This window comes from Mus caroli, unplaced genomic scaffold (genome assembly GCF_978045245.1).
Source record: "Mus caroli unplaced genomic scaffold, Mus_caroli_1 scaffold_14, whole genome shotgun sequence".
Taxonomy (NCBI): Eukaryota; Metazoa; Chordata; class Mammalia; order Rodentia; family Muridae; genus Mus; species Mus caroli.
This window is the reverse complement of record NW_028227269.1, coordinates 22,852,568-22,877,604: the sequence shown is the minus strand read 5'-3', so window position 1 is coordinate 22,877,604 and position 25,037 is coordinate 22,852,568. Positions and strand designations below refer to the sequence as shown.

Below are 25,037 nucleotides of genomic sequence, written 5' to 3'. Positions count from 1 at the left end.
TCAAACCCCATCACAGAGGCTTCAGAGAGCGCTAAAGTACAGGACAGGACTGTTCCTGCAAGAAGGTCAAGAAAGCACACTTCCCACTGCGATGGTCCAGTGGTGTTATGTCAAATCTTACCTTAATCCTATTCACAATGCTAAGAGAAGTATCCGAATTTAGTGTACAACTTTTAAAACTTAAAAACCAAAATTCAAGTGGAGTGTGTAAAGAAACCCAGAGCCAAGCAGAAAGCATCGAGACTTACAATGATAGGGACGCTGACCTCAGTATAGAACAATTCTACTGCAAAACAGCATAAAGTGGATGCTTAAGAGTCAGGGAGCGTGGCTGGGGAAGGTCAGCTTTCAAGAGATTCTGGGTAAACCAATTTGACAAGATTTCTGAAGACGAGCCAGGTGATGTACCTCAGCTGGGAGTGGACAGAAGACAAGAGGGAACCAGAGGAGCACCAAGGGCACGCTCGTGTTCAAGCTGGGCTCTTTCTAAAGTGGCTCCTGTGTATTGTTGCCTAACACAGAGCACCGGACAAGGACAGACACTGAAGGTGGAGGCCTAGGGGCTTGGGACCCACGGGGAACTGATCAAGGAGAACATGTTTTATTAAATAAAAGCATGGGAAACCAGTGAATTGCTTCTTCCTCAGAAAGGACAAGATTCCACACGCTGTTGCAACTATTCCCCATAATACTGGGTTGAACATAAATTTAAACTCAATTAAAAACACACACAAGGGCTCCCAATGGAGAAGCTAGAGAAAGTACCCAAGGAGCTAAAGGGATCTGCAACCCTATGTTGGAACAACATGATGTACTAACCAGAACCCCGGAGCTCTTGTCTCTAGCTGCATATGTATCGAAAGATGGCCTAGTCGGCCATCACTGGAAAGAGAGGCCCATTGGACTTGCAAACTTTATATGCCCCAATATAGGGGAATGCCAGGGCCAAAAGAATGGGAATGGGTGGGTAGGGAAGTGGGGGGCGCTATGGGGGACTTTTGAGATAGCATTGGAAATGTAATTGAGGAAAATATGTAATAAAAAATATTAAAAATTAAAAAAAACACACACACAAAATGCAAACGTTTTTAAAATTAATATGGAAGACGTATCACTTCTGGCCAGTACTTTTCCGTACTGGGTTTCTACAATGCTGCAGACTACTTTACACAGTAGGATAAAGTGCTGTAGTATGGTAACGTTGCAAAAACCTTACCATGCTTCTAAAAAGATGCCAGTCTCCGAAGTTCATAGCCATCTCTTTCTTCAGCTCATCAATATTACACTGAGCCAATACCCGGCCATTTATGTTTGCCTGAGTGAAAACAGAAACAAAATCTAGAGTGTTCTGAATCACCAGTGGTTACAGGACTGCTTCTACTCCGTTTGCAGAGCGGCTGCGCTCAGAGCGGCCATCTCTCTCCATGCAATATAATGCGTTGGGTATCCCGGGCCACACCACCCACTTGACATTTTCCTCTCAAATGTTTCCCCCTGATCTGTCCTGGGCAGCAATAAAACCATCACTTTTCCTATTATAATCTGAGAAAATGTTAAGATGAATACGGCTGCTACAAGCAAAACTGATTTCTAGGCTTGCAAGTGTGTTAGTTGTGAAGATCTAAATGAAGTGTGTCTAACAGGCCAGTTCCACTTCTAATGGATACACAATGTCCAGCTACTATCTGCCCAGCCCATTAAAGTTAGGATAAAAATAGGCTTGCAATGTTTTGGATCCCTGTAATTTTAACTGCACTTAAATGAGAAACAGTAGCATAATTATAGGGTGGCCTTCTGATTTTATGAAAAGAAAAAAAAAGTCTGACTGCTAACTGGTAAAAATGGTAGCATGGTGTCTGGTAGTGGCAAGATGCTCCATTTCCAAGTTAACTCAAAGGAACAGCACAGAGAGCCTGTGCACGGCAGATGAGAGCAGGCTTTCCTGACACTTGCTGGTTACCTAGAGGAGTGGGACTGGTGGATGGAAAGGAGGACTGACGCAGACAGACAGGGATAGGCATGGATTAGGTTTGTAAGAAAATGGGCATGTGCTAAACGCCCGCCCAAATGCAGGCTAAGGTTAGTAAAACTGTACATAAAAATGCACATAAGCCTTTCAAGGGCATAAGCAGCAGAGGCTCGCACTCGGTTAACTTCACCAGGCAATGCCTTGCTCGGAGGTGCATTCAGCTTCGGCATTGACTCTGGAACTATGAAGGTTGGAAGAAAAAAAATCCCTTCATGGATGCATCAGCCTTGCAAGCCCAACCTATATGGTTCTTCAAGCATGATATAATCATAAATCACACATGATACAAAATGACAACTTGTAGGAAATGACGCTCACTCTCTAATTACTACAAAGTCACACAAACACATACTACAGGCCAGGTATCCTTCCCCAAATGCTTGGGACCAAAACTGCTTCCAAGTGCAGCGCTTCCCACTAAGGAAGGGATATTCATTCAAGTTCTACTCACTGAGCACCCAGCACAAAGTCCAACAACCAAAGGCTCTGATATCTGACGTATACTGACCACCTCCACGCTCAAAGGAGTTTCCTAGTCCAGAGGTTCCAGATTAGAGATGAATATGTACTGTGTGCAGCTAAAGGTAGTGGATGGACCAAGCAGCCGCTCAAAGCTCTCTGCTCCACGGTGAATGAGCTCTTGTATTTTCCACCATGCTATTTTATTTTTACTTATATTAGACACTGGTTAAGTAGCGCTGTAATTCAGCTACTCTTTCTTTAATCTACTCATAAAATGATAAAAAAAGAGTAGTTCTAAAAAGAAAGCACCATTTATTTCACTGAGAGATATCTACATAGATGCAAACACACATCACCTTTTTGATTGTTGTGCAATACTGAGGCAGCATGCTCTGGTCCAGCCCTTCTATCTGTCTCAGTTTCTCACACACGACATCCACAGTCATTGAACTCAGTAACAGTGAGGTGCCTGTGGCAGGGACGGATGCCTAGATAAGTCAAGGGAAATATGAGTAACATTAATATGAAGTGTTGGAGGTCATGTGACAGAAAAATTCATTAAGTTATACTGCTGAAATAAAGAAAACACAGCCAATGCATATAGAATTTAAGAAAAATGATCTTAATAAATAGATTCAGCTATCTGACATGTAATGAGTAGCATTTATTACAGTAGAGACAGCCTGACCCAAAGCACTTTTATAAGATGGCCATCCTGTGGCCCAGGCCTCTGTCAAGTCCTCAAACAATTACACTTAACTTTAAGAAATAAGGGCACTGCCCTCAGTAAGGGGGAAGAGAACTTAAGGGGATAGAAAAGAAGAAAATTACACTTACAGAGTACAAAGACATGTCTAAGACTATAGTGTGTATATCAAACATCTTTCAAGTGTCTATATCAAACATCTTAAATATTCTACACACTACCTTGGTAGTCTAAGGTTTTAAAACTACCCAAGAAATCTAGATTTTCCTATAATAGCACTCTAATCTGCCCTGTTCAGCCTTCAACATACTCTTCATGTGGGAAATAAGATTTATCACCTCTGGCTGGGAGTGGTGGCTCAGGCCTTTAGTCCTAGTCCTCAGGAAGCAGAGGCAGGTGGACCTCTCTTAGTTCAAAGCCACCTACACAGTGAATTCCTGGACTGCCAGGTGGGGGAGGGTAAATAAATATTTCACTTATGTCCGACTGACTCTTTTACTGGTGTCAGGAGACTATAGACTATCCCAGAGTTTAAAAATACCTGTGAAGCACAGTGAATGTTTATTTGTAATGTGAAAAAATAGTTGTACTACCTCAGAAATACATACACATGCATGTGCACATGTGTGTTTGTGTGCATGTTGCATGCACATGCATGTATGTGCATGCATATATGTGCATGTGTGTAAGAGTGTGCATGCACCTAGGTGTTTCAGATGGGAATGGAGACTCAAGACAGCAGGAACGGTGACTTTATGAGTCAGGGACTCTGCCTAGCTCTACAAAGGCAACACAGGTACATCAAAGTTTGGGAACAGATGACCTGGAACAAACTGTACCAAATACACTTATTTATAGTTTGTTTTTATTTAACCATAAACTGTGCCACACTGTACATGATTCAGGGTTGAGCTGCTGTTAAAATAATAACAACAGAAGACCAGTCTTTCACACTTTGGTCTTCATATCTTTGCACATGGCTCTTTTTTCTGTCTAGTAAGTCAGCCAGTGTTTTCACTATGCACTCTCAGCTATGTGAATTTTAAAACCATGCTGATTTCCTCTCCACATGACGTAGAACTTCCACATTAAATGTACAATTCAATGACTTTAACTTTATTTACGTAGTTTCCGAGTCATTACCCTCAAAAGAAACTGTTCCCATTAGTCACTGCAATTCCTTCAACACCACCCTAGTCCCAGGCAGCCCTGTGTTTGAAGTGTCTATTGCAGGCACTTTCTACAGTGTGTGACCCTCCCTGTCCGATTCTCACGGTGTGTTGTTTTAAGGCTCATTCACTCATCTTGTCACACTTCACTTCCTTTTACTGTTAAATAATACCATTCCTTTAAATGTCAACCAATCCTTTAACTTGGGTCCTAGTTTTCAATATATTTACATTGGCTTACTTTCTTTTTTGTTTCAAAAAATCACAAAATAAATATTTGATCAACAAATATAAATTATGATATTATAATAGTTCACAGAAAAAAAATCCATGAATTCATACTGATAAGAGAATTCATACTGATAAGACTTTTTTTTTTTTTTTTTTTTTAAGACAAGATCTCTCTATGTAGCTCTGGCTGTCCTGGAACTATGTAGACTAGGCTGGCCTTGAACTTACAGAGATTGGTCTCTGCCTCCCAAGTCCTGAAACTAAAGGCATGTACCACCATGCTTAGCCTTAAACTAAATACTTAAGTAAATGAATTAGGATGAATTAGGAAGAAAACACTTTTCCTTATAGAATTCCAACTAATGCACATGGCAGAGAGAAACAGACCCCCACCAGGCAAACACCACCACGACAGCAGCTGTATTACAAACTCCATCAATGGCCATCAATTAAAGGGCAAAGCCAAGCAAGTCGAAGAGGACATTGCAGAGTTTCTAATATCCACCCAAGAATGCACTAGTTTAAAAACAGAAAGGAAAAATGCGGAAAAGTATTAACACCTAGCAGAGGCCACCTCAGCCACGAGTGAAGAGCACGTCTGACTCCTATGTGTACGCTGGTCTTTATCATGCAATAAGTTATTAATTTGAAAACCATATATGTTCCAATAGTTTCTTTGAATGAAGGAGATATGTGAATCACTTTCCAAGCCTTTTCTAAAGTAATAATATATACTAAAATTACTTTTAAATTAAATGAACCTTATAGCTAAAATAATGAATTTTAATTGAAATGTCATAAGAGAAATATAAACATTAAGTTGCTAAATTCTTAAAAGAAACTAATTATATTGAGAGGAAACAAAGAATCCAAAGGCTAATCCTTTAACATGCATGTGCTGTCTCTCTTGAAATCCACCTGTGTAATCCAGAACAGATCGCTGCAGTAAACTGGTTTTCTATGTCAGAATTTACTTATTTATTTTTCTTACTTGGAGAACTCAACGCAGCACACATTAGTTTGTTTTAAACCATTAAATGGAAGCTTCAAAATGCATCTTAATCAGAATTCCTCCAATGGAAGCAAAGCTATGAAAGCAGTAGTTACCTGAGGTGGCGGGTTTGCTTTCTGGTGTCAGTAGATTAACAGTACACTCTGAAATACCCCATCTTCAGTCAATTTATTAGGTAAGCTAAAAACTGATTAGTCAGCAATGACTGCCATGCAGAGGCTGAAAGCAACTATGGAAATAAACCCAAGATACAGAATGAGCACAGATCTATAAACAGCCCAGCATGAAGTAGCCGATGACCATCTAACAACCTAGTAGGGTAAGTGAGAGTTCACCAGGAGTTTCTGTACCTGTCTCTGTTTGTTAAACCCAGAGTCACACAGCTTTAAGGAAGGAATAAAACAGAGTGAAGACCATGAATATGAAATAAATCATCAAAGCACACATATCACATATATATGCAGAGCCCTTGCCAAGCCTTTTATTTCCCCTCAACTCTGAACAAACCTTGGTATCAGCAGCATGGAGCAAGGTCATCCACACGAGGAACGGTTTTATTAGTAGATACTTAGAAATTTTAAATTTTTCATTAAAAAAATAAATCATGCATGATACATTCAACAGAAAAACTAGGTAAATCATACTTTCCCATGAAAAGCCAATATTCTTCCTATATAATGTTAAAATTGTCAAAACATTTATAAGGCTTAATTGTGTAGACTACCTTAAAAGATAGTTAGTAGTAAAAACACATTTTTAAATATGTGTTGCTTCATTGACTATGTTGATTCTGACAGATGCTTCAATGGCCTATTCAAAAACATGTCTTGAAATGTCTTACAGCCCAACAAATCAGAAATGTTAAAAAAAAAAAAAAAGCCACATTCTTTGATTGGCATACTGTAAAGCTTTAAGAATTCTATTTCAAAGCAACAACCACTGTTGTTAATTATTCTTCTGTACTTAAAAAAAAATTAGTGGCAAATATTTTTAAATGCTTAAAACAGTCTACTGATGACTGACAAATTCATACAGTCAACTGAACATGGTGTTTTAGTGAACAAAGGGCAGGGTTCAGTAGCCTACGCTCAGACGTCCATCTGTGAACATGACCAATATCAAATCCACAGCGGGAACCTCATCCACTGTTTACTGTCAGACTCAGGTAAGCGTCTAGAAGGTGGCTGTACACACATGCACACTTGGATGTGCAGAGGTATCAGACAAGTGCAGTGAAGCGGTAACCACTGTAGGAAGGCTCCAAACAAGAAGCACAAGCGTTAATTAGCTGGAAATGCAACTTTGACTCTTCTCCCTCCTGTGCTATTATGATCACTATATAACTTATTCTTCAAACTGCTGGAGGAACGACTCTGTCAAAGCTGATGGATGAGGCTGAGAAGGCTGAACACTGTAGTTTAAGGACTGCAATTCAAAGGAAGGAAAACAAGCAGCAACATGTTCATCTGCTTTGTAACCTTAAAATGTTTTAAATTTTATTTATTTGTATGTGTATGGGTGTTTTGACTGCATCTGTGTATACATTAATGCAGTGCCCGTGGAGGCCAGTGGATGCCCTGGGACTGGTCTTACAAGTGGAACAGCCATGTGGTGCTGGCTGGAATTTGAACCTGGATCCTCCAGAGGAGCTGTCAGTGCTCTCAGCCACTGCACCATCTTTCCACCCCACCCCACACACTTTTTAATGTCTAGCTATACCTAGGACTTCAACATTACTATAATACCATCTATAAAAAATATTCCAGTCCATTTACCTGAAATTCAGAGAAAAAAATTGAATTGAAACCTGGCATAAAGACTTCCATGCAGAAAGTAAATATATTTTTGGCTATATTTCAATAAAGGTGGGGGAGCCCCTAGCACTTCCCCCTAGTTCAAGTAGAATAATAAAAATCCACTTCGTAAGTACTGTTAAAAGGGTGCATAATGTTCCAGCTGGTTGACACTACTGCACGAAGTCTCTGAGGGTGATGGGCACCTGCAGCACACACGGATAGTCTCTAAGGGTGAGGGGTGCATGTGTCACCTACAGTCTAAAGGAAGTCTACAGTGCCTGACTCCTTACCTCCATCAGCTGCTTTCTTGTCCAGCTCTTCTCCTGAGCAAACAAGAGACAGCTTGGTTCGGACAGATGTTGCCTTGAACACAATTTGCAAGCTCTAAAAGCAGTGATGGATATAAAGTACCTTCAAGAAGCAACAGCTTTTTACACCTAACTGCATGAGCTGGAGCCTGCTTAGTAAAAGCTTGGACCTTCATTTGTAATGCTGTTATTAAATCGAGTTTTCTTCAATCTCTAAATGTAATAGTAAGAAGACACTGGAAATTGTGAAGTTATTTTAATATTGCCTATTTAATTCTGAAATTTGTTTGCAATTAAACTTGATAGTAAATACAGTCATGTCTTTTCAATGATGTACAGAAGTGATCTCCTAGAGGGAAAGACAGACAGACACTGCTGAGCCCTTGGAAGCCTGGGAATCTACAGGCTATGAGGACAGGATGCCTTCCATTTGTCTCCTGCTCTATCCCACCAGATAGGGCCTTTACATGCTCAATAAATACGATGGGACAATGACTGCTCACTCAGTATTAGCCAGGAGCACACACTGCTAAATCAGTAAGGAAGACAAAAATAAATACAACATTTAGAAAGATGAAGAAATGCTATGGTTTTCCTTCCTCTAAGGGAAAAACTGTCTGCCAATGAAATTCAGTCCTCATCACGAGCAGCAAACTGGAAGCTGCTCTCTAGAGCATCTCTGGGTCACTAACAGAATGTCTCTCTGGAGACCTAGCCCACAACGGGCCCTCCATAAGGGGCCCTTCCTACCCTGAGGGCATCAGAAGATTCTCCTTGCCACTAGAGCTGACTCCTGAGCAATGTGGAGTTAGGGAACCAACGACCCAAAGTCAGAAATCTGGATAGAGCTCTTGGCTCCCTAAAACTCTTGCTAGTAGCTTGCTCCTAAGCAGAAGCCTACCTGAGAGCAATGGGTCAGCCCTTCCTTTGAATGCTACATATATTATACAAAAGATACCTTTGTATGCAGCTTCCTGGGCAGATAATCTTCCTGTACTCCCACAGCATCTTAAGCTAACTCTTGAGCTCATGAAGCAGCAGGAGACGGCTCTGGCAGCCAGTTAGGGCCGCACACTGTGCCTCAACTGCATTTACGTTTCTCTCACTTCGAGTGTGCTATGCAATGGTCTTGGATACATTTTAATTATTTAGAACATATACATATATGTATATGTGTGTGTATTACTTTTACTATACATTTTATGCATTTATGACAAACCATTCTCCCTTACTTTTCCAGTATTTCTAGACAATGCCTTCTAAGAGTGTTTTGCGAACTTTGTAAGTCTTTTTCCTCAAAGCAATTCACATCTCTGTGGGGCCACACAGTTCAAGTCTATGCAGAGGCCAAAGACCACGCTGGTGAGAGCAGTGTAATCATCCAGGAAAGCTTCAAGTTCCCTAACACAGTCAGGAGGCTCGCAGCACCTCAGGCAGCTGAGACCATGTTAATGGCAGTCCAACCTAATGATGGTGTAGCTGCCTTAGTCTGTCTAAGTGTACTCTATGTGCACAGGACTGCCTATGCGGTTCCCAGATCATTCCCGTCTTTAAGAGGTGTATGGGCATTTGCAAAACCTCAAAACTTATCTAAATTATGCCTCTTGCACCTAGGAAACATCAATAAATGAAACACCTGTGCTAATCTAAACTGGCTGTGAGCACGGACACTGCTTTCCACCGATAGCCAACTCCACCCAACTGAAGCAGTTTGAGTTCTGTGTCTTTAAGGACCTGGGTACTCTTAGTAATAATGTAATTAAATATGCTGAGCTTTAGTATTACCTAAATCAAACCAAAGAAACTGGCCTGCCTTTTCAGGTGGTAAAGCACAGAATCAGGGTGGCTTCTGCAAGGGCAGGAGTGTATCACATGACCTATTAACCACAAAGGCTGCAGCCTGTTCACATTCTGGGAATGGGCAAGGCAGGCCACAGGGATGGCCTCATCTAGCTCCTGCTCCTGTGTCCTGGTGTAAGCCCCTATATTTCACTTGCTCCATGGAAGCTAGACCAGACCCCAGGATCCAAGCTGTGCTTAAGGAAGCATCAGGAGAAAAGGGAGGCTGAAGCTGGCCCAGGGGCTGCTCTTATGAACTCAAGTACAGATTAAACTTCAATTATGAGAAAGGAGTCCTCTACCTTCGGACAAGGACACACTCGTCCTTTCCAACTCTAACGCTCTAAGAGCATATCTCAGGTCTGAGAGCGTACCTTCACTTTTACAAGATCTGGCATGCATGTTCTCTCAGCCATAAAATTATAGGGAGCAAAACCAGCACGGGGCTTCTATTCCAAGCCCCTACTTGGTGAGACACTCAGATAGTTATCTATAACCTACCTGCTGGTTTGGCTGTACTTTGTAGGCCACGACCTCTATAATGTTAGTGTGAGCAAACTTATCATTTCCACAAAGGTTTACTTTCCAAAGGTTTGTCAAAATTTTCCTGTGGTAAAAACAGGCGAGTTCATCTAAATTTTGCAAAGACCATAGTCAGTTAACTTTTTGGCCTCACCTCTTTGTATGTTATCATGGGTCTGTAATAATATCACAATTTGTTATGAAACGTTCATTTAGCTCCTAGTTATCTGCCAGTGGCCTTTCTCATCATGTCTATGTGTCTATGCATGCTGGCCAAAGAGACAAGACCAATAACCAGCCCTGCTGTGCCAGTTGGGACTAAGCAGAATCCAGCACAAAGGGCCACTGACTCCCCCGTTGGCTGCTGGTTCAGCTAGCAGTGTGGCAGAATGAGCCCCCTAAGCTCATAAATTTGAATGCTTGGTCACTAGGGAGTGGCACTATTACGAGGTGTCACCTTGTTGGAGTAGGTGTGACTTTCTTAGAGGAAGTGTGCCATTGGGAGCTAGGCTTTGAGGTTTCAAATGTTCAACCCAGGCCTAGTCAGCAGTCTGTCAGTCAGTCTGTCTGTCCACCTTCCTCCCTAAACTGTTTTGTCTGTCTCTGTCATCTCTGTCTCTGTCTGTCTGTCTTTCTCTCTCTCTCTCTCTCTCTCTCTCTATCTCTCTCTCTCTCTGTGTCTCTCTCTCTCTCTCTCTCTCTCTCTCTCTCTCTCTCTCTCTCTCTCCCTCCCTCCCTCCCTCCCTCTTTCTTGCCTGCCTGCCTGCCTGCCTGCCTGCCTGCCTGCCTGCCTGCCTGCCTGCCTGCCTGCCTGCCAATCCAGATGTACAACCCTCAATCCTTCTCCAGCATCATGTCTGCCTGGATGCTGCCATGTTTCCTACCATGATGATAATGGACTGAACCTCTGAACCTGTAGGCCAGCCCCAGGGAGATGTTTCCTTTATAAGCATTGCTGTGGTCATGGAGTCTCAAGGCCTAAGACTGGCAGGTTCTTTGGTTTCCATCACTGCTTTCATTGGCTTTGAACAAGTGTCAGCTTGCTTTTCCTAGTCTTCTACAGGACACAAGTTACCAGCTGTTGTCACTGTTAGTTTCTTAGAAGCACAAGAAGCATGGTGAGCATCTATTAACCACGCTACAAACTACCCTTTAGTGCTAGGAACGAGAGGTGTGTTACTCACTGACACAGACGCTGCTCTATGTGACATGCCTTTATGTGCTAGTACCGAGCATGGCTCGGGAACTGCATTATTCCCCTTGCTACCCCCAACCCCCCCCCCAAAAAAAAACCCTTATTTCAAACCGTGTAGAATGCTCTCTTTAATGGACCCAGAAAAAACAATTTACTGACACATTTTAATTACAAGTGTTTGCCTACATTTCCATACATGGGAAGAGCTAGTATTTCTGTATTCATCAAAGGCATTAAATCTTTCGTAATATCGGATTTTCATCAGAAATTCACTGAGTAATTTTAGTCTCTAGAACTGAATTGCACACATAATCCCCTGTAGCAAAGGCTCTCTGAACAAACTGAAAGTCACTTTTGTATACAGTGTCGATAGTCCATAGGCCACAGAGTCCCTAAGCACCCAAACAGGACTGCTGTGACTCAGTACGCCTGGCATTTGTAAATAATTGAATTACGCAAACATTTCAGCTAGAATGTCAATGACTTAAGAATCACCTCCTCGTTGAAAACAACAAAATGGTTCCATTCTTGTCTCTTAACTAGATTAATTAAAAGGAAATGAAGGTTTAAAAATGTATCACCTATTTAAATATATGTGTTAAGTTAAATGTTCTTGATAAACTCAGGATGTAACACCTCAGCCTGTAATTCTCCAGTGCTTAGAGCATTTTAGAATAGGTCTAGATCAGAGAGGCCATGTTTGCATGTCATAACATACTCTGAGCATAACACACAAGCTGGGTTCCTCAACTGCATACTGACTGACTAAAGTACGATTTTATGGCTGCTCATCACAGGCATTTCTTATTAAATATAAGGTCTGGAAGGATTATTACTTTAGTGGCTTCCTCTACAATCTGTTGTGTGTTTATGTATTGTTAAACAACTTCCTTTAGATGTTGAGCCAGTGCTGGGTCTGTCTAGATGGTTTATTTTCATGACTAACAGAAGGAGAAAGTAGTGCTGCAGGAAGATGCCATTGGTGGAGACACCTGAAGCAAGTGAGGAGCTAGGGACATGCTGATTTGCAGCACCCGGCTCCTGTGTCCTCCTGTGTCAAAGGTGATGTGTGACACTTTCAAAGCCATTCTACAAGAATCACACCAAGTATAGACTTTATAAAAAAACACTTAGAAAGGAAAACAACGTTTGGCACTAAGGAAAAATCCATCTGAACACCTGTGATGACTCCTGGAAGCAGCCCTTCCTTACTGAAGAAAACAAGCCCTCCCACATCTCTGAGAAAGGGGAAATGCTGGAGGAAACATTAGCTCTGGAATGAACTCATGAGCTGTAATTATTAGTGCTTGGCTACTCTACACTGCCCATCACACCATAAGTGAGTTAGTGCCAAATGCTTTAAGACATCATTACTGCTGCAGAAGCAACGAGACACTAGTGTTCCACGCCACAAGACAGTTACCCATTACCCTCGAGGAGGCTGTGGGTGAAGGAAGGCCCTCAGCAGCATCCTCCTTGATTACTTCCTAGCAACATAAAACAGGAGAGTGAGTAACAGGGCAGGATGAGTGACATGGAAGATGAAGGAACACGATGCTGAGATAACAATGCAGATAACTCTGACAGAAATTCCCCTTCACCACTCTAAAATGTAGCTTAAATTATGTTATCAGGGAACTTGTTTTTTATAGTTATTTAAAGTTTATCATCAGGAGCCCCTAATATATTTTGCACAGATGTGTTTTGTTTTGGATTAATTCTACTCAATAGTATGTTTAAACAACCTCACTCTGCAGACTCCCTGCAGCAGACTGGAATGCTTTCCTGGTGCTGCACCTCTATCTGCTAAGCCGTAATGCCAATGTAAATGCACAGAGAGAGAACATGCAAGCCCTTTAAAAAGATATCAGAAAGTAGCAGTTATAAATATCTAGTTTGAGAAGTTTTGGTAGCAAACACTGCATTATAAGCCAGAGATCTCTGGTTGTAAAAACTCAACGTTTTGTCCCTGAGATGGCTAGTCTTGCATAGATATTTACCAGAAATGAAAACATACAGTTTATATTTGTAATATCTTGTTTTTCAAAACTATACAGTAAGTTGTACTCTTTTACTCCAGAAAGGAAAAGGAAAAAGAGCTTTTAATGGTATCCATGTTCTTTTATGAGATTAATATTTTTAGTTACCCCTTTATATACTTACTAGGCCATTGTTCTGATCTCTGGGCAAACTCGTTTTTACTGATGAACGTGAGATGAGATGTTGGGAACCGCCAGGGTAATACCTTGGCGTGTAAAGGTATGGGGCAAAGAATGGCTATGGAGAAACATGTAACAAAAAAAGGGCATGAACAATTACAGAAATCAAAGTGTAATGAGATTCATCAAGTGAAACTAACCAACACAACTCCAAACTTCAAAAGCAAGTGACAAAACAAAGGTCTCGTGCTCCCGCTGGCCTTGAGATCCATTATTAGGACAATGACCCTGTCTCCTTCATCAGACATAGGCTTAAAACACAGCTCAAGTTTTGTACCTTGTGACTTAACACAAACATTTGCTTTATATTTAGCATCTTAACAAGTTTGCTGTACATGGTGTCTATGTATTAACTAACAATTCTTCTTTAAAGCTGACTAGAATGTTAAGAGAATACTCTGCCTTACCAAAAAAAAAAAAAAAAATTAGTTATTAAGACTCAAAACTGCCCCGGTCACTTGGAAACAAGTGGCAGTGTTTCCAAGGACAACCTCACTGGGGGGCCCTGGAGCTCAGCTGTGTCCCGGCACCGGAGTGCACTCTAGACTATAAGACGGGGAGCCTGCTAGCTACACAAGACTTAACTTCCGAATTTACATGTAGCTGGTTTCACACATCAGATTCTATGGACTGGAAACATAAAAGTCAGAATTCATTAGGCTTCACTGCACTGAGGTGGCCGCTTCTCTCTTCTTTACTCTTGCACTTTAAGAGAATAGAATTACCATGACTTTTAACTGTATGAATAATACCATTAAATAATAACAGAAACACTAAACCTAAAAACATAAGAGAAACTTTAATGTCTTAAAAATAATTAAATACTTTAAAATTATATTACATTGTTGCTCTTAAAATAACTGAATGTAAGATACCAGCATAGCTTCATAACTTTTTTCAAATAAATGTATTTTCACACCTCTAATTAGTATTAATTGAGCCACCTTATGTAAAATTCCAGCAGATTTTAAGACTAGTGACTGCAGATCTATATTCCACACCACCTACCACACAGTTAATTTTGACAGAGAACATTCTCATGAGTGCTCCTGTGTTGTCCACACAGAAAAATGGTATTACATTTCTAAGGCTCTACAAACAACAAAGCTAATTACCAATATAGATATTTAAAAAATAACAATTTAATTTAAATTCTCAACTCCTTCTTTGCCACACTTATCCCAAACTCTTCCTTGCCAGCTCCTATGGATAAAGTCCTACAGTCAGTTGTCCTCTATGAATATTAGCCTGTGTTTTCCTTATACATTAACCAGGGAGAAAAGGAGGACTAAAACTTACAATGGATTTTACAAGTAGGATTCCACACTTCAAGCAACTACATCCAACATGGTTTGGGTACCACTGGAAACTGTGCTTTTATTTTTTAGTTAATAAATTGTGTATTAAGCAAAGAATTATATATGACTAAAGGTATTTGAAATTAAAATGGCATATGGTGGAATTAACTGGCAATAACATTTGACCCTTCAAGTAATATGGGCCCACTATTATTTCACATATGTCTAAGAATATGACTCTAGGAATGTATCACTGTTATGAATGCCAATATAAATTTCTATAACAAAATATACCAAAGGAACCATTGTTGTTACAGTATTTCCTTTAACAAGAAAATAAAAGCCAATATTCTTATATTTACACTCTTTAGAACTCTAGAACATACTAAAATCCAAGACTCAGTTTTTAAAAAAATCATACACTTGTACATTTAAGCCTTACACTTTCCTATTTTAAAGCCAAATTATAGTTCCAAACCAGTGCCCAAGCCTGAAGATGGCAGAACGATGGTGCCCCTGGGAAGAGACACCGTAAAGCCGAGGTGCCGACTCTTACCCTGTTGTAGAAAGGGTGCTGGGGTCCCGACAGGCCGCTGTAGTAGCTGCTGTGGGGCTGTGGGGACACAACGCCGCCTGGGAACGGCCCATTGAAAGATGCTGAGGAGGAGCAGACAGATGCAGGCTGACTGTACCCAGAAGGTGGCCGAGGAGGGGCTTCGTGCAGAGGGAGCGGGGGATATGCAAGGCCTCCTATGTTGATCTGTTCTCTTGCAGCTCGAACATCTGAAAATTCCATCACAACCCAAAAAGCAAAAAAGAAACACTAATGATGAGTCCTATTGCCAGCTACTAAGTAAGGACTTACTTTCATCACCGCTAGTGACGCCAGCTGAGTTTGACAGGAAATCTTCGCTAGTCCACAGACTTTAAGTGGGGGGAAAAAAAAAAAAGCCCAATTGATGAACATAAAAGAGTTTTTTTTCTTCACCATTTGAATAGTTACCACACTTGGATTCTTTCTTCAGTTACCAAACACTATAATTTTTGACTCTTTAAAGATCTATTTGTGTTATGCTAACAAAAGACTCAAATTTGTCTAATACATACAATGTGAGCTAAACTGTGAGCCTACAAACTGAGACAAGTCGACCTCTCAACACAGAGCACACAGCCACAAAAGCCTCAGCCTTAGAGTAAACACTGAGAAAAAGAACTGGGAGTTTGGGATTATTTGTTGTTACATAATAACTTCATGTTTATGGCACAATATACTCTCTTAATAGATGTATATATTGCATAATGCTTAAACTGGGGAAATGGACATATCCATCACTTCAAACACTCTTCATTTTTCTGCGATGAGACCGTTTGAAATGGCCTTTTCTGGGTATTGAAACACTCATTAAGTCATAGTTAGTGGTAATCACCTGACTGTGTAAGGAGAGTCAGGAATTATCCCCCACCCAATGTACCTCTGTGCCCACTCCCTGCCTCATCCCATCACCCCTTGTCTGCCTGCTCTATCCTCCCTCAGCGTCCACACATTGGCAAGCACAGAGTGTGCTTGTGCTTGGGAAGCTTTTACACTTTACAGGACTAATTGAAGGCCACCCCTCCATACGTCCCAGAAAGCTCAGTTATGGTCTGATGAGCAGTATCACATGAAACCCTTGTGTTCCAATACAGCTGGGCATGCTCCAGTGCACACCGGCCTCTCAATAGCCTCTCTAAAACCCAAATGCAAACCAGATCTGGTAGTCTAAGCTCTAAAATCAGGACGCAAAAAAAAAGTTTAAGACCAGGTTAGGCAATTTACTGAGACCTTACCTCAAAATGAAAGTGAAAAGAGGTGCGGCCACAGTCAGTGACAGAGTGTTTGTCTAGCATGCCCAAGGCCTGGGCTTAATCCCTAGCATGGCCTTAAAATAAATTAACCCTTGTTATATTCAAGCCCTGGTTAAAAACTTAAAATGAAAGTAAAGTTTTGTTTTTGTTTTCTGCTCAACTTGGATGTCCCTATTAGAGCAGAAGATGAAAGAGTGACAATTACAACATGTGGCATCTGAGCGTCAAGACTATATGTGAAAGAACAGACGTTCAGGGTTTCAAAGGGAGAAGTTGGCGGGCAAGCACAAGGACACAGTAAATAGCTAACACTCCATGAGGTCAACAGCCCAGTCCTACTGTAACTAATTTCTCTGTGGATGCTCCATTCAAATTTCTTAATTTTTCATAAAGCAAGATAAAAATTAGATAGCTAAGTGAAATAACAACAGAAAGAAAAAAACAAAAAGAAAGAAAGGAAGGAAGGAAGGAAGGAAGGAAGGAAGGAAGGAAGGAAGAAAGAAAGAAAGAAAGAAAGAAAGAAAGAAAGAAAGAAAGAAAGGAAGGAAGGAAGAAAGGAAGAAAGAAAGAAAGAAAGGAAGGAAGAAAGAAAGAGGCGAGAGGGGGAGGGAAGGGAAGGGAAGGGAAGGGAAGGGAAGGGAAGGGAAGGGAAGGGAAGGGAAGGGAAGGGAAGGGAAGGGAAGGAACAGAAGATGAGAAAAAAATGAGGACTTTTAAGAAAAATAAGCTGTACTACAATACCCACCTGCAATGATCTCCCGTAGTTTGGGATCCAGGTTTACCGTGCACGGTAAAAAGGTCTTTACATCTCGAGCCACAAGAACTGGAGTCCTTGAAGACAAAAACACTTCAAAATTTCTTATATCTCCATCAATTTCAAGAAGTGGCTCAACATCTTTAGTTGTTGGGATATTCTTTGATATTCTTCAAAAAGAAAGAAATGAAAAAATCCATTAATGCTGCTATCAAATTCTTCATTCTTAAACCTTGTTGCTTCTGTCCACAAGGAGCACCTGGCTCTCATTTCAAAAATATCCTTCAAAGAACCTAAAAGAGGGAAATAATACAGTCCCAAGACGACTAAGGCGACAGTGAGGAAGTCAGAACTGCACTGATGGGCGTGGACTAGGGAGATAATGAGAAAGAGGAAGACATACCAGGTACACCACAGCCAACTGCTCCTTCTCACTGAGAACTGGGCTTGAGCGCACCCATATCACACAATGAGGGAGAGGCTGGTGCTGAGACCTGGGATTTTTCAATGTGACACCATGGCTCTTCCCCCCCCCCCCCCAGGGAAAAAGCTTTTTAAATAAATCACACAAACTGAAAATGTGTCAGCACAGGTTTTTTTTCTTCTTCTTCTTCTTTATAAAAGGCTATTTTCTATTGTAAAAGTAATATATGCTTATTGTATAATAGATTGGATAAAACACAGAAGGTAGCCTGGAAAGGATAAGATTTAGTCAATCAAATATAGTAATATATTTGTACTCTTTTATTGTATGTATGTATGTGTGTGTGCGTGTGTATACACAGATATTTATGAGTTCAAACCATAATTTTGAATCAATCAGAAATTCTCAAATGTAAAAATAAGTGAATTTTAGTCATTAAAAATACTTACTAGACAATGTTACAGTGATCAATATGAAATGGTCTTGAAAGTAAACCAATGGCAGAATGTTCCAGTTCTGCTGGGCTCCCCTACTAACCTCCGGGGAGTAAGTGAGCTGATGGGAGAGGTGTGAAAGCAATGAAAACTACAACGGAGATGCTCAAACAGGTGGACAGGAGAACTGGGAGACGGGCCAGTGTCCGCTAAGTGATGGGTACAGAGTGGATGGAGGCTGATATCACAGAATACCACTGAATAGGAAAAGGGCGTAGACTGTGTTGAGCTTGACAGGGGCAAACCTCATAATCAGCTATATTAAGTAAGGAATCTGGCCAGTGTGAAGGAAGCAGATCACAGTTCCCAGGGAACTTGAGGAGGTGAGGAGGAGGGTGACAGGACCACGAGGAACCTGGAGGAAACCTGCCTAGTGGTGGCATGGCCACCTCTCTGACTGTGAAGACAGCTCCGCAGACCTAGGCAAACGCCAGCCATGAGACCGCACAGCCTCCGCACGCGTTTCCTATGGTAACAGCACCTCTAGAAGCTCTCCTCACAGCACTGGCCAGTTACTCAAGAGCCCGTGCTCCTGGGTGGCACTAGGGCTCCATTTTAGGGGAGAGAACATTTCCCTGCTCTTCCCAAGTGAGATGGAACCCTAAGATTAGCAACAGCTGCATCTTTTCTTTGGGATCAGCACTTTATTGCTGAGACCCAGTACTTGGCTGGTAGCCAGATATTAAAAGTCATCTGAGGGAAGATCCAGAGAACAAAATTAGCAAACAAGGAAAGAATGGGGTGCTCGTGAGAAAACAAGGCGAGCAATTCTGTCTGTGAGTTTCACAAAGTCCTGCTACAGATTCAAACATGCACACAGTGGAAAGTTCTTTAAGATACCATTGCTTTCAATAAAGTAAAACAGCATCCTCACTGATTATTAAGTACATTTAATGAGTAATGAAAACCTGGAAAACGATCACATGGTATCATTTGCAAATGTAGAAAAAATACTAGAAATGAAACAGTTAAAAAGGCAGTTCATTTCTCAGAAGTGTAACACAAAAAAAGAAGAGGCTAGGAAGATTTAGATAAAAACACACAGCTGACAAGTCACATGAAACAAATTAACCGAATCCTAATGCCAGCGTTGCTTTCAGCCTGAATGCGAACAGTGTTCTCAGCGTGGCGAACAATGCGGCTGTTCACAAGCCAAACGTCTACTGCTGCTTTCCAGATTGGAGTCTCTACTCTAACCTTTTGAGCTCAATGCATTAAGCCCTTCTGTTAAAAGAGACGTTTATGTAAATGATAATCTTTTGGCAGTGGGCCATCAAAATCATATGGGCTTTTATTTTTCAGATATTTTTTCCAAAGGTTAGCATTTAAAGAATTTAAATAACTTCACTTTTCAATTAAGAGCAAATTTAAATTTTCAGCACTAGGAATCATGTGAACTACAGTTGCCAGCAGTTAAATGGCCCACAGAAAGCATTTTTCCAGTATCAGGCGTCACTGAGCTCCCAGGGAGTTTGAGTGTACTTTCTTTTGATGCCACTGATGGAACAGCACTTGTTAATGCCAACATCCATGTAAGTTAAAGCATTTTGATTATAAATGACAGTGCTTTATTATAGAAGACACAAATAAATTACTTGGCAGAATTTACATAAGCCATTCATGTCAATTCTATTCAAAGTAAGGCTCAAAATTAAATGGAAATTTTATATCTTAAAGATCCATAATGTATGACTTATGAAACGGACATTATATTTTTTCTGAAGTTGGTCATCTAATAATGTGATTATCCAATAAAGAATTAAAATTAAGATTTACCACCCCACCCCACTCCACCCTCCAATTTTCACCCACTAATGATCAAGCCCAGGGCTTCAGGAATGCTAGGCAATCCAAACATCTTTATAAACTCTCATCTGCCTTGGAACTGTATTACACTTGAGACAAACTTAACTTCCAGACAACCCTCACAATAATACAGACAAAAAGGCCCACTCAGTGCTGGGGATGTACCTTCATGAAAGGTGCTTGCTTAGCACCCACAAAGCCCTAGGTTCAGTCACTAGCTATGAAGGAAAAAACAACAAAAGCCACCCACTGTAATGCCAGAGTCAGAAACAAAAGATACCACACAACTCATTTTAAAAGTAATTTTAAATGATATAAATTATAGGCGTATATGCCTGAATGTGGATATATGTGCACATGAGTGCAGAAAATCATGGGACAGAAGTTTGTCAGCAGCCATATGTGTACTAGGAACTATACTTGAGTCCTCTGGCATTCAGTAAGTACTCTTAACTACTGCACCATCTCTCTAGCCCCATAAAACTCATTTTTTAAAACTACTAATATCTGTGGAAAGACAGACAAAACCCTAGACACTCTCTCCTCCTGTCTTCACCCACTTACTTCTCAGTCATCCTTTGTATTCAGCACAATTCTCTTGCTTAGGGAAGCCTACCTGAAGGACAGCTCATATTCCTCTATGACAGACCTAAGGTTCTTACTCTCTCCTGCAATGCCATATGTACACCTACTAATGCAAGTATCTTCTTAGACATCTTACTCCCTCTCCAGACTGTCACTTCCATTAAAGTTGGTTTTGACTCCAACTTTGTCAAAACTTTAGTACATCTCCAGTGCCTAGAATACTGTCATAGCACAGTTGCTTAATAAATATCTGCCAAGTGAAGAGACAGACACAGACAGACAGACACACACACACACACACATTTTTTCTAAAATTTTACCCTTTCTGACAAAATTTTGTGCTTGAAAAAGAATAGGTGGGGGACTAGAGAGATGGCTCAGTGATTAAGAGCACTGGCTGCTTTTCCAGAGGTTCTGAGTTCAATTCCCAGCAACTACATGGTGCCTCACAACCATTTGTAATGAGATCCAATGTCTTCTTCTGGTGAGTCTGAAGACAGACACGGTATAATTAATACATCAATAAATAAATCTTAAATAAAATATTGGTGGGGCATGTTGACTTCTTGTCTGTGTTGTGAAGTAAGGATGAATATGGGAATCTATTGTCCAAGGGCTGTGTGTTGAACAGGCAGACTTTGTCTACTGAACAGACTTGACACTCTTGCCCCAAGTGGCATGCCTTAGTAGCCATAGTTGTCTGGGTTTGTTGTGTTTGACTGCCTTGTGTGTGTTCTTGATAACTCTGCCACACTGTAGGTTGTGTGAGCTTTGAAGTGTAAGCCTTCAAATTCCGTTTTTCTTCAAAAACGTTGCCCTTTCTTCACATGAAGGTTACTGGGATTTTTCAAAGATTTTTCCACTGGCTCTGAAGGGAATTTCAGGCAGCTACGATATCCTAGTCATTAAATTTCCTCATCCATGAACACTGAGTGTCCTCCCACTTATTTCATCTTCCTTCCTCTCTTTTAGCAATGTTGTGGCTTTTAAAGGACTTTCTTCAACTGCCTTGGTTAAAATACCCTTTCAGATTATCTACAGCATGAGATCAGAAACACAAATGATTTTTGTGTTGATCTGTATCCTCAACACTGTTGGATTTATTGTTAGTAGCTCTCCTGTAGACTTTTTGGGATACTCTCTATACAGTATCTTAGTATCTGTAATTAGAGATAGTTTTACAACTACTATATAATTTGGTTCCTTCTATTTTTCTTGTCTTGTCACTCTGGCTGGAACACCAGTTGGTGAAAGTGAGATAATTTACTGTTCCAAACAAATATTATGTTTTTAAACCAATTTATGTATTTATTATTTGCATGTATGAGTGTTTTGCCTACATGTATGTATATGCATTATATGCATACTTGGTGCAGAGTGTCAGAAGAGGAATCCGATCTCCTGGACTTGGAATTCTGGATGGCTGTGAACCGCCATGCTGGGAACTGAACCAGGGTCCTCTGCCTGAACAGCAAGTACTCTTAACCACAAGCCACTTCTGCAGCTTCTCAGACCCTGCCCCTTACCATAAACACTGAAGCCAGTATAACCCAGCAAGCATATAACTGTAATGCTTACTTAATGTGAAGCACAGCTGACTGCTCCCCAAGTGACATATGAGTGCCTAATTATCTTGTCACCTGGCAGAGGCCACTGCGACTTCTTTAATCTTTTGAGTGTGTGATCCAGGTGAAGGTCCACCTCTAAGAAAAGCCTGGCTCTTCTATATCCTTCTGCCTCTGCCTCTCGCCTCTGTCTCTCTGCCTCTCTGCCTCTCTGCCTCTCTCTCTGCCTCTCTCTCTGCCTCTCTGCCTCTCTGCCTCTCTCTCTGCCTCTCGCCTCTGCCTCTCTGCCTCTGCCTCTCGCCTCTGCCTCTCTGCCTCTCTGCCTCTGCCTCTGCCTCTGCCTCTCTGCCTCTGCCTCTGCCTCTGCCTCTGCCTCTGGTCCTGAAACGACAGGTTAGCTTTAGCCAGTGTTTTTCATTAGCTTTCTGGGTGGATGTGGAGATGAGCATTGTCAGCATATCCTGTCCTCCCAAATCCCAGCTACAGAGCTTAAGTTTGGGGTTTGTTGTTTGCTTGGATTTTTTTGAGACCAGGTTTCTCTGTGTACCCTGGCTGTCCTGGAACTCACTCTGTAGACCAGGCTGGTCTTGAACTCGGAGATCCACCTGCCTTTGCCTCCTGAATGCTGGGATTAAAGGCGTGCACCACTGCCGCCTTTGACTTGCATGTTTTTTAAATGGAAGAAATAATGTAATAGAATGCTGTTATGTGTCATGTGTTAGATTTTGGCACACGAAGCATCACCAGCTCAGAGGGTTCTATTCACAAGTCCTCCTGACTTTGCTCTTGTGTTTTGTCAGAACATGGTCTAAGAGTGGAGTCCTGCCGGGCGTGGTGGCGAGCACCTTTAATCCCAGCACTCGGGAGGCAGAGCCAGGCGGATTTCTGAGTTCGAGGCCAGCCTGGTCTACAAAGTGAGTTCCAGGACAGCCAGGGCTATACAGAAAAACCCTGTCTCAAAAAAAAAAAAAAAAAAAAAAAAAAAAAAAAAGAATGGAGTCCTGTGAGGAGAATCTGAGTGCTTGCAAGAAAACTCCAAGAAACCAATACAAGAATCTTGTGACTTCAGTTTCTTCAAAAACACACGCCTTTAGTCCCAGCACTTGGGAGGCAGAGGCAGGCGGATTTCTAAGTTCGAGGCCAGCCTGGTCTACAAAGTGAGTGCCACGACAGCCAGGGCTATACAGAGAAACCCTGTCTTGAAAAAAAAAAGAAACAAACAAAAACACAGATCTGTTTTTGAATTATGCTTTCAAGTTCCTCCCAAGTGTAGCAGATAAGAGTAAGTTTATTTCAGGTAATTCGTTATAACTAACTATTGTTCTTTGTCTATACAGCTCTAGGGGAAAACATATTTTTGCCACGTGCAGCTTGCTCTTGTGATTGGACAAGTATAATTGTCTGATGATCTGAATAAAGTTGGCTAGTGCATGAGACTTTAGTCTGCCTCGTTTATCAGCTTTGTCCTTCTGGGTCTCTTTAACCATCTTTAGAGCAGTAAACAGTTTCAGACCCTGGGACAAAATACCTCCTCTTCCTCATGCACACAAGTATATCCTTTCACTGTTTCTTACAATGTAAGCCATTTCTCGTTCAGAAGGTTACACAAGAAAGCACACTCCTACCACAGCCTGCGTGTCCAAGCATGAGTGTGTCAGAGTATAAGTGTCCAAGCATGAGTGTGTATAAACTGTCTTGTGCCCAAGTGACAGAATCATGTTAGAGAAGCAGGACTGAGCGAGCTTCAATAATTACACACTATACTGTTGGTGACTCCCTAAGTAAAAAGATCCCCAATCAATCCTGGAAGTTTCTAGATAAGATTAATTAAACACTATATCATCATCAAAAAGGAAGTTTAAAAACTTGCAACATTAGCACCTATTTATAAAGACAAATTTTCTTGGTATATAATAAAACTAACTAGAGATGCTTAAATAAGCTGGAGACTCCAATCTTAATACATAACTGTAGTAAAAAAATATTAAAAATTATGTTCCTGGATGAAACACACATACAGCCTTTACATTTTTATATATGCCTTAGGCAGCACAGTAGCTGGGCAGCTGTCTACGCTCCATACTGTTAGAATCTTCTTTCCTATCAGTAACTCCAGGTTATCACTTAGTATTTTTCACGTCCCATCTTGGCTGCTTTAATCCAATTGGCAGCCTTCTTGGTCCTTAGTCCATGGCCGCTCTCCTTGGCCCTCCTACTCATACTCTCCACCCAAGTCCGCAAAACCTCAATCCCAGTCCTCTCTCCTGTTCATCTATTGGCTGTCGGCATCTTTATTCATCAATCAAAATTAACTTGGGAGCAGGGTCCCAGAGGCTAACTGCAGACTCCAGGTCTTGGGGCAGCACTTAGCATTACAATAGACAATAAAAGACAAAACCCCAACACATAACTTTCACTTTCATAAATTCTTCAAAACAGCCCAGCTTTCTAATTAACTTGCTTTAAATATTTAATTTGAATAAACTAGTGTTATGAGCTATTTTATTTAGGGATTCTGCATAGGACTCACTTGGCAAATGTTTCACAGTACGGATGTCAGTGCATTATAGCACAGTGCCTAGTTGCATGGGAGTGAGCAGAGTAACCCTAACTCTGATGGCAACAGAGTTGACCAAACATAATTTTAATCTAGGATAAGAAGATGCGTTCAGGAAAAAGATGAGAAGCAAAATAGTTCATAAGGGACCAAAGTTGCCGGGCAGTGGTGGCACAGGCCTTTAATCCCAGCACTTGGGAGGCAGAGGCAGGCGGATTTCT

At 41.1% G+C, this 25,037-nt stretch overlaps 1 protein-coding gene across 10 annotated transcripts in view; it reads right to left on the bottom strand.

Moving 5' to 3' along the window:
• Kidins220 (kinase D interacting substrate 220) overlaps positions 1–25,037 on the bottom strand; it is an 85,114-nt gene that overhangs the window by 5,679 nt on the left and 54,398 nt on the right. For 3 of the 10 annotated variants that reach the window (XM_029484862.2, XM_029484864.2, XM_029484863.2), the window contains exons 23-30: positions 17,377–17,555; positions 15,343–15,569; positions 13,433–13,546; positions 12,700–12,756; positions 7,696–7,728; positions 5,960–5,992; positions 2,848–2,979; positions 1,217–1,315 (exon numbers count right to left, since the gene is read on the bottom strand). In XM_029484862.2, the coding sequence (XP_029340722.1) occupies positions 1,217–1,315; positions 2,848–2,979; positions 5,960–5,992; positions 7,696–7,728; positions 12,700–12,756; positions 13,433–13,546; positions 15,343–15,569; positions 17,377–17,555 (874 nt within the window). The remainder of the gene's footprint in view (positions 1–1,216; positions 1,316–2,847; positions 2,980–5,959; positions 5,993–7,695; positions 7,729–12,699; positions 12,757–13,432; positions 13,547–15,342; positions 15,570–17,376; positions 17,556–25,037) is intronic. The other 7 variants (XM_085830261.1, XM_085830262.1, XM_021179551.3 and 4 more) reach the window with 4 other exon arrangements.